Consider the following 11,939-nt stretch of genomic DNA (forward strand, 5'->3'; position numbering starts at 1 on the left):
ATCTAGTCCTAAAGTCACCGGCACAACATATACACTGATGCAATCAAAGCCTTCCATTCCAATCGCAGAAATGACCATAGTTGTGGAGGTTCCTACTGCAGCTGCTGATTCTACCCCGGCAGACAATGTTGTGACAAGTGACACTCAAGTGACGACGAGGAATCTAAAGCCTAACACTAAAACTGATGGTGAAAATATGACCACACCCAAGGAAGAAGCTATGGGGGAAGCATCGGCCAAAGACATAGAGGAGGCAAAGAAAGCCATGACATCTGCAAGAAAGGTCAATGTAACTCCTGGTTTCCTCCGCTACCGATAAACATCCCATTACATCTATTGACATCAGGCAGCAAGTGAGGCCGGAGATCGTCTTAAAAGAGGTAAAAAAGAGAAAGACGATCGTGATGCTGATGAAGAAATCGCAAATAGCTCCATTGAATCAGTAGTAGCAGTCAATGTAAGTGTGCGTGATAGCTTGGTTAGTCAGAGACTATCAAAGCTAAAGTCCTATTCCTCTTCTGAGGAGAAGCGGAACAGAAAGAACATTACAAAAGTACGTAGGCACAGGCTCACCCAAGAAGGTCACGATCTCAAAAGATCCAGGCATTTGCTTGTCCTTGGAGACGATCCCAGTACATGACCAAGTATGATGGGAAAGATGCCTTCCATCTGAGAGTGAGACTAACCAAGCTAAAGTCCTATTCCTCTTTTGAGGAGAAGCGGAACAGAAAGAAGATTACAAAAGTACACAGGCACATGCTCACCCAAGAAGGTCACGATCTCAAGAGATCCAGGCATTTGCTTGTCCTTGGAGACGATCCCAGTACATGACCAAGTATGCTGGGAAAGATGCCTTCCATCTGAGAGTGAGGATGCATCCTTTTCACGTCCTCCGCGTCAACAAGATGCTTTCTTGTGCTGGGGCTGATAGGCTTCAGATAGAAATGAGAGGTGCTTTTGGAAAGCCTTAGGGAACCTGTGCTCGAGTTGCCATTGGGCAGGTCTTATTGTCAATATGTTGCAAAGATAACAATGGCAAACATGCACAAGAGGGTCTTCGACATGCTAAGTTCAAGTTTCCAAGTCAACAGAAGATTATAGTCATTAGAAAATGGGTTTTCACAAAATTTGGGCGTACTGACTATTTGAAGTGGAAAAGAGGGAAAATCTGTAAAAGCTTTTTGTTGTGGTCTTCGAGAAAGGTGCCATCCCCCTGTGGTACTCCATCAATGCCCCTTACAGCTCGTGTGTGTCTTCCAAGAAAGCTGCCATCTCTATAGTACTTCTTGGCTGTGCTGGGGTTCTTCAATGCTGTACCTGTGCATAGTAGGGTTTCCTGAGACTGAAAAAGGAACTAAATCTAAAGGAAGGAGAGAGAAAGGAAGGACCTAAAACTAGGCTTTGATACCACTTGTAATGAAGGAGACCTAGGAGAGAAGGGAGAGACTGCAGAGAGGAGAGAGAAAGAGGAAGAAGATGAGAGAAGAAGAGAGAGAAAGACGGGAAGAGAGAGAGGGCAGCCATGAAAGCTGAGAGGGAGGACAGGAGAAGGACAGGAGGAGATAAGAAGATGAATGGAACTTGTATTATTTTCAAAAGGTGCTTGTAACCATGTCCCTTACATCTATTTATACTAGTGCCAGTGTGACACTAAGTAATACCCTTAATCAATCCTTTACATCCTTTCTCAACAACAACTTTGATATGAAAGCTCTTTGACATTTTGTTGCAATTGTTTTTCCACTTCTCCCATTTCGATCTCTTGTTGCTTAGCAATAACAACAAGAAAGTCCATATCCATGGACTTTTCGTTCTTACATGCCTTCCTACTCAATGTCTCAGCTCCTTTGTTGACTTCAACGTGCCTCTTCTTTGGGTTGAGTTGTTGCATGTGCTGCTATCACTTGTTAGCTTGGTTGGGGCTTAGTTAATGTTCACTTTTGACCTTTAAGAGCCTTTGTTGCTGACAATAGACACCTTCTCCTGAAGCTTCCCCAAAATTCCAAGATTTTTCTTTGAATGATAGTTGATTCTTTGAATTAGGCTATTATATTATGTGAACGAGGGATTTGCAAATGAAAATGAGAGAATTCACGGCATCAAGTGAGTCTTTTGGACATCTAGTTCTATGTGTCAGCCGTTCATTGCTTATAATATAAAAAAGCCTCTCTCGTTCTCTCTCTCTCTCTCTCTCTCTCTCTCTCCCGCTCGCTCGCCCGCGTTCATGCCCGTGTTCATCATAGCGCTACGAGAGAGCAGGGCAGCGACAATTGGGTGTCGCCATTGAGCCTTCCCAAGATCTTCGTTTTCAGTCTCCCATCCCTTCCCCAACCATCAAAATCACCGTTTTATGCTCAGCGGGTCATCGGCTTGCAGGGAGGAGCAGCATTCAGCATGCCGACACACTTCGCTTGCGAAGACCATCGAATTTGCAGGTGTGGCCAACACAGCAGGACTTTGGATGGCAAGGAGAAAGAAGAGCTCCTCTTAGCCTCTGCCGTTCATCAAAGGCATGCAGGCCGAGCTTCCCCCTTTGGTTTACTCGAATTTGATCAGTGCACTACAGAAGTGCAGACAAAGGAGGGATCTGTGGCATGCCAAGAAGCTGCACGCCTACCTGTCACACCACCAACTGGAGCTGCATCCTGTCCTTGGGAATTACCTGGTCCCCTTGTTTGTGGACTGTGGAAGCTTGCCGCACGCCCAGCACGTCTTCGACCGGTTGCCTCAACGCAGTGAGTTCTCATGGACTTCACTCATCCATGGCTATGCCTGCTCTGGGGAGCCCCAACATGCCCTCCACCTCTACCACAAGATGCAAGAGGAAGATCCTGCACAACCGAATATGTATACCTATGTCACCATACTTGGTGCTTGTGCAAGGCTGGAAGATGCAGAAAATGGCCAGGGTGTACATGTGGAAGCTACCAAACGGAGCATCGAAACAGAGCTTTATGTGGGTAGCACATTGGTGGATATGTATACAAAATGTGGCCAGCTAGCAGAAGCACAACATGTGTTTGACTGCTTGCCGATGCGAAATGCAATCGCATGGGCTGCTCTGATTGCTGGGTATGCTGAACATGGGCTTGATGAGGATGTCAGCAACTGTTTCTTGCAAATGCAGCAGGAAGGTGTATGCATAGATGCTGTCACATTTGTTTGCAGCTTGAAGGCTTGTGGTTCATTAGGATCATTAGCAAGAGGGCAAGAGATACATACTGAAATAATGAAAAGAGGATTGGAAGGAGAGCTTCATGTGGGCAGCACACTTGTAGATATGTATGCCAAGTGTGGCTTGCTTGTGGAAGCACACCAAGTGTTTAACCAGCTTCCAGTTCATAATGTTGTTTCATGGAACACACTGATTGCAGGATATGCTGATCACGAAGCTGCTCAACAAGTGGCCAAATTTGTTCAAGAAATGCAGCTGGCAGGTATATCTCCTGATTCTGTGACTTTTGTCTGCAGTTTGAAAACTTGTAAAGGTGCAGAATGTTTAGAAACAGGTCAGGGATTGCATGCTGAAATAAGCAAGAGGGGATTGGAAAAGGAAACCTATGTGTGCAATACTCTGGTGGATATGTATGCCAAATATGGATTGCTTGCAGAGGCACAGGATGTGTTTGACCAGCTTCCAGTTCGAAGTTTGGTCTCTTGGAATGCATTAATTGCAGGATACACCGAACATGGATGTAACGAGGAAGTGCTTAACTCTGTCCAACAACTGCAGGTGCACAGGATGTCTGCAGATGCTGTTACATATGTTTGCAGCTTGAAAGCTTGTGGTGCCATGGGATCTTTGGAGTTAGGGATGGAAACACATACTGAAATAATGAAAAAGGGACTAGAAACAGAGCTTCGTGTTGGAAGCATGCTGGTGGATATGTATGGCAAATGTGGCTTGCTTGTAGAAGCACAAGCAGTATTCGACCAGCTGACCAGTCAGGATACACTCTCGTGGAATGCACTTGTTACAGCATATGCTGAATGTGGGTCTGGTGAGGAAGTGATGACCTGTTTCAAACAGATGCAATTGAAAGGAATGTCTGCAGATGCTGGTATGTTTGTTTGCAGCCTGAGAGCTTCTGGAACCAAAGGAGACTTAGAAGCAGGCCAAGAACTACATTCTAAAATAATCATAAGAGCACTGGAGACAGACGTCCATGTGGGTGGCACACTAGTGGATTTCTATGTCAAGTGCGATTTGCTTGCAGAAGCATGCCAAGTATTTGATCAAATGGGAGATCGAGATGCAGTCTCTTGGAATGCATTGATTGCTGGATACACTGAACTTGGGCTTAGTGACGAAGTTGAAAACTGCTTTCAACAGATGCAGGTGGAGGGCGTATCTCCTGATTCTGCGACATACATTTGCAGCTTGAAAGCTTGTAGTGCCGTGGGAGTGTTACAAAGAGGCCAGGAATTACATGCTGAAATTACCACAAAGGCTATGGAAAGAGAGATTTTTGTAGGTAATGCACTGGTGGATATGTACACCAAATGTGGCTTGTTCATAGATGCACGCCATGTGTTCAACCATTTTCCAGGCCATGAAGATACAATATCATGGAATGCACTCATTGGAGGGTATTCTGAGCATGGGCTTGACAAGGATGCATTAGATCGTTTCCAACAAATGCAGCTGAAAGGTATTCTTGCAGATTCAACCACCTTTGCACGCGGCTTGAAAGCTTGTGGGTCTACAGAAGTGTTACAAACCGGCCTGGATTTACATGTTGAAGTAACTAAAAGGGGTTTGGAAAGAGAGCTCTATGTGGGAAGCACATTGGTGGATATGTATGCCAAATGTGGTTCTCTTGCAGAGGCAAACCAAGTTTTTGAAAAATTATCAGTTCGAAATGCAGTCTCATGGAATGTATTGATTGCTGGGCTCATTGAACATGGGCTTGCTGAGGAAGCGCTAAATAGCTTCAAGCAGATGCAATTGGCTTGTGTACCTGCCAATGTCGTGACATTTGTCTTGTGCTTAAAAGCTTGTGGTACAGTAGGAGCCTTAGAAACAGGTCGAGAAATACATGCTCAGATAAGGAAATCAGGGCTTGAAAGGGACATTATTGTGGCAAATATTTTGATTGACATGTATGGCAAATGTGGCTCAGTTGCAGAAGGAATGGAAGTGTTCCAAAAACTGCCTGTTCGTGATGTGATATCGTGGACAGCAATGATAACTGCATATGGTGAGAACCATGAGGGTAAAATGGCTGTCCAGTGTTTTGAGGACATGTTAGTCCAGGGTGTAAAGCCAGATTCCATCACATTTACTTGCCTTCTTGCTGCCTGCAGCCATGCCAACCTGTTTCAGAAAGGCCAGGAGTATTTCAAGATGATGAGTGAAAAATATGGTATTGAGCCAACCATAGATCACTACGGTTGTATGGTTGATCTTTTAGCAAGAGCAGGACACGTTTATGAGGCTGAAAAATTCATTTCATCATTGCAATGCCCTCCATCTAGTGTCATGCTGTTGGACTTGCTGAGTGCTTGTAAGATATATGGGGAATTGGAAGTTGGACACAGATGCTTTCAGCAGCTTGTGGAGTTGAATAAAGAAGATGCTTCAGCTTATTCACTAATGGCAGACATGTATGGAAGTTTTGCTAAGTGGCATGATGCAAATAAACTAGAGGATATGAGAAATTATGCTGATAAAAAGAAAAAGCCTGGTAGTGCAATAATAGAAGTAGATAAGAAGTTGCAAGAATTTGTGGTGAGCATCAAGCCAAGCCAAGAAATATTAGAAACATTAGAACTTCTCAATTTACAATTAAAGCCTGAGGGTCATGTGCCCATTCTCAATCTGGGGTGAAGGGCATGTGGCTCAAACAGCAAATGAAACAAGTTTTTAGGAATTTGGAGGAATCAAATGGTAGATGTCAAGTAGCTGAGTCCTTAAAAATAAAGGTCTAATTCCTTTTAGTTAATCAAAAGCCAACAACAAATAGAGACTGATAAAAATTGGAGCAAGTTAGAAGGTTATTCAAACTAATGCAAGCAAATATATGAGTACAAAATGGAAAGTAACATAGGAAATAGGCAGGCAGTCCTCCATGTGATCGTTGGTAACAATGAGAGAGAGAGAGAGAGAGAGAGAGAGAGAGAGAGAGTGTGTATTAATGTCTTTGAAAGGCCAATGTGGCCTATGAGACCTCACAGGTACATACGATGACTATCACTCATCTACAAAAAGTAAAAGATATGCTTTTAAGACTATACATTAGGCGATAGAATATGTTTGTGATATAGATGTAAATGATACTACTGAAAAAAAGAGAAGAAACAAATATAGTTCTACTCTTTTCCATAGTCAAATGTTGCCCTCGTGTGGGAATGTAGGTATGTGTTGTAGAGGTGCCTTGGCATTTGTTTGTTGTGATGCTTAATGAATGCTCTAATTTGTCTTCATGCTGTTCCATTTGTCTAGCTCAATCCTTAGATGATGCATTGAGGTATGGATCTTCCCAATGGCTATATGCAACCCATGTGGCAACTTAGTTTCCATATAGCTCAAAGAACCATTCTTAGAGAGATGAAGGAAGTGACTCCTAGCATGTTGTCCTTGTGCCACGTGGGGAAAGTGGTCTAATCCAAGTCCTCTTTGTATTTGGTCTCAATATATCCTACTTTGATCACACATCTATGCATCAATCTAAACATACCAGTAATGTTTGCCACCCTTTGCAACCAGTCTAGATGAAGCTAATGCTAGCTACAAGTATCTAACTTGAGGAAGCTTCCATAACCTATGTTAAAAAGGTTTACATGGCCTCAACCACCATAGGTTGTACCCTCATCTCCACTCTAATGATCTCATGTTGGGTTGGGCTTTTTGCTCAGACCATGAATGATATTATCAAAACATGTGTGTTGTTCCATATGCTCCCATCTACCACAAAACTCCCTCTTTGATCCATCATAATTTGTCAATGGCTATCTCCTTGTATGATAGACGCTTAGGCCCTAAATGGTTGCCTCATAAAGGAGTGTAGGTGCAACTAGTGTATTGAAGAGTCGCAATTTAGTGTGGTTCATAGAATTGTATTTGTACATACACTCTCTCCAATGCACCCAATGCTACATATGCTTAAAGATTGGTCAGTCACGATTTTGAGAACAAAGTTCTTTGTCAACATTGTCATTATGAAGGGAGCCAACTGTAAACTATTGCTCAGTCTCCCTTAGATGAGGAATGCAAGACTCATTAAAGGAGTCAGGGATAATCTTTCTAAGTAATATGACAGGCAATTAGACTTGAAAATGGATAGTTGGAAAAGCTTTTAGTGTAGAGTTAGATGCCATTTCTAGCATATTACATAGAGACAAAAACTATCCTCCTATATAAAAATGAATAAATTGATACATATCCTACTCTGAGGATGATCAAGATTGGATACATTCTTGCCACATTGGAATTGCTAGGCACCCTTGTTTTAAAGGCAAACTCGACTATTTTTGAAGAGCTGATTGTCAATCTTGATTGGCAATTGACTGAACTCCATTAGATTTTATTCAAATACCACAAAAAAATCTTCATATCTCTAATGAAGGTTGAGACTACAAACAGTGAATAGGCAAACAACTTCAAGGATGGATTGATTTAAGATAAGAGTGATGAGGACTAAAAACATAAGTCCACTAACTATGACATTGAGTAGAAAGATTAAGTAAATCTTTCTTGACTTTAAGCCTCTATAGATAGGAAGCCTGCTCATAGATGCACACGCATAGTTAGGATACACTTGAAATTGGAATGGTTGGAACACTAAGTCCTCAAACCCAAATTATTTATGGCTTTGGTGCTTCACCGACATCAGAAGGATCAATTTCAAAGGCCAAAGGAGGCATGCATACTACCCCTGAGCTTCCTCGATTGACCAAATCTAAAAAAGTGAACATTAATATTCCTATATATCTACAGAAAAGAAAGCTTAGGTGTACTAAAAAGGACCTAGACTTTGAAAACAAAATGTCAACAAAACCTATGAGATGTCCTCAAGCACCTTAGAAAGTTCAGAAAAAAAGGAGATCAAGTCATAATGATGCTTGGGACAAAGAAGGAAGGTGAGTCTAGTGAACCCATTGAGGGGCATGTTAAGGTGAAGAAGGTGAACCTTGCAGAGGAAGGGGAAATTCCCTAAGCAAGTCATTATATAGAGAAACTTAATATTGAGGATGAAGATAAGCTCATTAACTTACTCAAAAAATGTCACAAGGTGTTTGCTTGGAAATAAACCTTAAATGAATACCTCCTCAAGTGTTCACACATACAATTCCATTAAAGCATGCTGACACCAAGCTAGTCAAATAACATCCTTACCCAATCAATCCTTGGTATAGTCAAGCTAGTCAAACAATGGCCTTACCCAATGAAACCTTACTATGCTCACAATGTTTAGAATGAGCTAGAAAAACTTCAAAAATCATGGTTTATTTACAAGATTGAGCATAGAACTTAGCATCACCCATCGTTGTGATACTTGAGAATAATGGGAAGATTAGAGGATGTATCAATTATAGGAAGATAAATGCTGCAACCAAGAGATACCATTATCCACATTTGTACACAGATCGTATGATTGAATGAGCGATAGGTAAGGGGACCTATAGCTTCCTTGATGGCCTTTTAGGATATACAATGAAGTGCAAGTCCACCTCGATGATATGCACAAAACAACCTTTGTCACCGAGTGGGAAGTGTTCAGCTACATAGTCATGCTATTTAGTTTAATTAATGCTCCAGTCCCTTTACCACGATTAATGTGTACTATCTTCAAAGACATGCTCTAGTCACTTTACAATAATTAATGTGTGATATCTTCAAAGACATGCTAAGAAAATGGCTCAAGAGATTCATAGATGACCTATATATCCATTCAAGTTGGAAGAAACACTTTGAACAACTTCAACTAGAATGATGTAGGTAATGTGAACTATCCTTGAATATATTGAAATGCCAATTTTGGATAAAACACATCATCATCTTGGGTCATGTAGGTAATGTGAACTATCCTTGAATATATTGAAATGCCAATTTTGGATAAAACACATCATCATCTTGGGCCATGTAGGTAATGTGAACTATCCTTGAATATATTGAAATGCCAATTTTGGATAAAACACATCATCATCTTGGGCCATGCAGTATCCAATAATGTCATAGCAATCAATTTAGAAAAAAATTGGGTGATAATGGATCTTCCACCACTTGCAAACCAAAAAGGGATCCACCGCTCCTTAGGGTATATTGGATACTATAGGCACTTTGGGTTGAACTATGCCACAATAGCAAGACCTCTATACAAGCTCCTAGTTTTTTGGGAATGGACCAATAAATGCCAAGATGCTATATGGGGCACTTAAAGGATCTTTTGCACCCATCTTGTGAGCCTTGGATTGGAAAATAATGTTCCACTTTTGCCAACAAATACCTTAGTACCATGGAAATGAACTATTCAATTGTTGAAATAGAAGGATTAGGAATTGTGTATGTTTTTCGAATATTGTAATATTACTTGTTCTCCATGCCATTCACCTTCGTTGTAAACCATTAAGCATTATTATACTTGGTGAATAAACCCTACATTGTGGGATGAATTGATTGACAGCCTCAAGATCTGACTGGGATAACAATCTCACAATAGATTTATGGACCTATTAGATAGCCTACAAAATTGCTATGTGGCAAATATCCTTTAGTCTCATGTATGGAATTGACACCATAATGCCAATGGAGTTTCTAATCCCTATTCTTCACATGGCAATGCAAGAATGCTGGGAAGCTTGGATCACTTACCTTATTGAGTTAAAATGCCTAATAAAGATATGTCTCTTAGCTACACATTTGCTGAAAAGTCCTAACAAAAAGCATGTATAATAGAGACTCTTTAACAAAGGATATTTAGTGCTTCTATATTCAATCGAAGGCCATAAGCAAAACATAATATTCAAAGATCTTGGACATTATTATGTCTGCATCATAAGTAGGACATGCAATGTAGAGCTAGAAACTCTCAATGGAGAAAGTACTAGGCATTTTAACAGTAGTTGCATTAAAGAGTACCATTCTCCATGGTACTATCTACACAAACCCTCCATGAAGGAACCTAATGTCCCCATCAACACCGTCATGATGATCAAACAAACTTAGTACAAGGAACTTGAGCAACAAGTGCAACTTATTCAATTGTCTCAACAAATCCGTCATTCTCAAGATCATGTTGCAACTTCAAGGCTATTTCCCTGAATAATTTAGGCTCCCAAGATGAACATAGCATGCCATTTCTTACATCTAAGTCCTATTAAGCAACAAAGCATGTTACTATATATCTTGATCAATGAAGGATTTGATTTCCATACCCTACCTTATTAGTTCTAGAATGAACTAGGTCAATCAGAATTGACTTCAATCAATTCCAAATTGAACCCTTATGGAGGTAGACCCTACACTTTGTTAGGGAAATGCAAGCTCATGCTCATAGTAGAAACTAAAAGCATCCCTCTCCTCTTCAACATTATGTCAAACCTCAAAGAAATGGGGATAGAGATAGTCTTGTGACAATCCTTTGAGTATTAGACATAGTGTAACATTGACTAAATTGACAAATGTGTTCATTTGCAATTTCCAAGAGAAAAATTCATCACTCTTTCAGCACTAGAGAATTGGTTGTAGAGAAAACGATGACCAACAAATTGACCCACTGCTTAAGCTTCCATTTAGCACAATGGATGATAGCTTGCTAAAGCTATTACTCAATGCTAAAGCTAAAGAACAATAACCTATGAACAAGGCTAAGCCATGTGCTTTAGATCAATGGAAACCCACAAACAACTCCAATACCAAATCAATGTCTCCCCAAGCAACTTATATATCATACAAAAAGATCAACTTGGCAAAAAAGGAACCTAAGAAAGCTTCAGATGTCACATCGATAGGTATCCAAGGTACTTCTCAAGGCATAAGGGTCCTATCAAGGTTGTCCCTATCTTTGGATTCCAAAATGTACCATGCCAATAGCTAAACTGGCCACAAAATGGAACCGTGGACAATCAAGAGACCTTTCATGACCAAACCTCAACAAATATTGAAACCATGATAGGAACAACCAATTGCTATTACCAAAATACAAAATCTAAACTTAAAGGGAAACAAAGGTGACATTGAAGAATGGACAACTGCCATTGGAATGTGTTGTCAAAATCAACATCGAATCTTCTAAGCTCTCTACTCGGTCTCAAAAGAATCAACCCTCAAAGCCTATCATAGTCTACAAACCAAAGGGCCCTACTACTACCTCTAACTTTCTTGATAAACAAGACAAGTCAACCCCTAGTAGAAAAAAGTAGAGTGCCACCCTTAAGACATCCATCCCCAATAATAAGACACTTGAGAGCCAAAATTATGTTGGGGGTAAAGGTGCATATGCCTACACCACCTTGTACACATCACCGTAACCACATACCTATACATTGCAGGTGATTAGTGCTCATCATTATCACTTTATTCTTTATCCTTTCAATAAGTATTGAATAAGAAAAAGCTAGCCACACATTGCAACTGTTGGAGTTGTTATATATCCTCTCTCTCTCTCTCTCTCTCTCTCTCTCTCTCTCTCTCCATCCACCATAGTTCACATCTCTTTCAGGCTTCACCCTTCAATTGATATCAGAGCCTACCATTTGAGGAGTCTCTTCATCATTCACTTCAACCCGTGACAAAGCTTCAGTTCAAAATTTCATAGTAGCCATTGCTTCAGCCTTTCAAGGTATGCATTGATCTTTTTCTTCTTCTAGCTTGCTTCAGACTTATTTGAGCCATTGCTTCAGCCTTTCAAGGTATGTATTGATCTTTTTACTCTTCTAGCTTGCTTTAGACTTATTTGAGCTCTTTCGAGGGATCATTTGACTTCAAGGAGTGCTTC

The 11,939-nt window shown here is 40.7% G+C and overlaps 1 protein-coding gene across 1 annotated transcript; it reads left to right on the forward strand.

The window, feature by feature from the left end:
- Positions 1-2,184: 2,184 nt before the first annotated feature.
- Positions 2,185-6,012, forward strand: LOC148024973 (pentatricopeptide repeat-containing protein At5g27110-like). Its single transcript, XM_087694658.1, has one exon. The coding sequence runs from the start codon at positions 2,513-2,515 to the stop codon at positions 5,828-5,830; it is 3,318 nt and encodes a 1,105-aa protein (XP_087550784.1). The 5' UTR covers positions 2,185-2,512; the 3' UTR covers positions 5,831-6,012.
- Positions 6,013-11,939: the final 5,927 nt, after the last annotated feature.

The sequence above is a fragment of the Lygodium microphyllum genome, chromosome 15 (genome assembly GCF_053477565.2).
Source record: "Lygodium microphyllum isolate KBCC chromosome 15, Lygodium_microphyllum_v1.1.10, whole genome shotgun sequence".
In the NCBI taxonomy this organism is placed as follows: domain Eukaryota; kingdom Viridiplantae; phylum Streptophyta; class Polypodiopsida; order Schizaeales; family Lygodiaceae; genus Lygodium; species Lygodium microphyllum.

Bases quoted from the DNA above. Each gene is read 5' to 3' on its own strand.
- LOC148024973 (XM_087694658.1), top strand. From the start codon at position 2,513: ATGCAGGCCGAGCTTCCCCCTTTGGTTTACTCGAATTTGATCAGTGCA.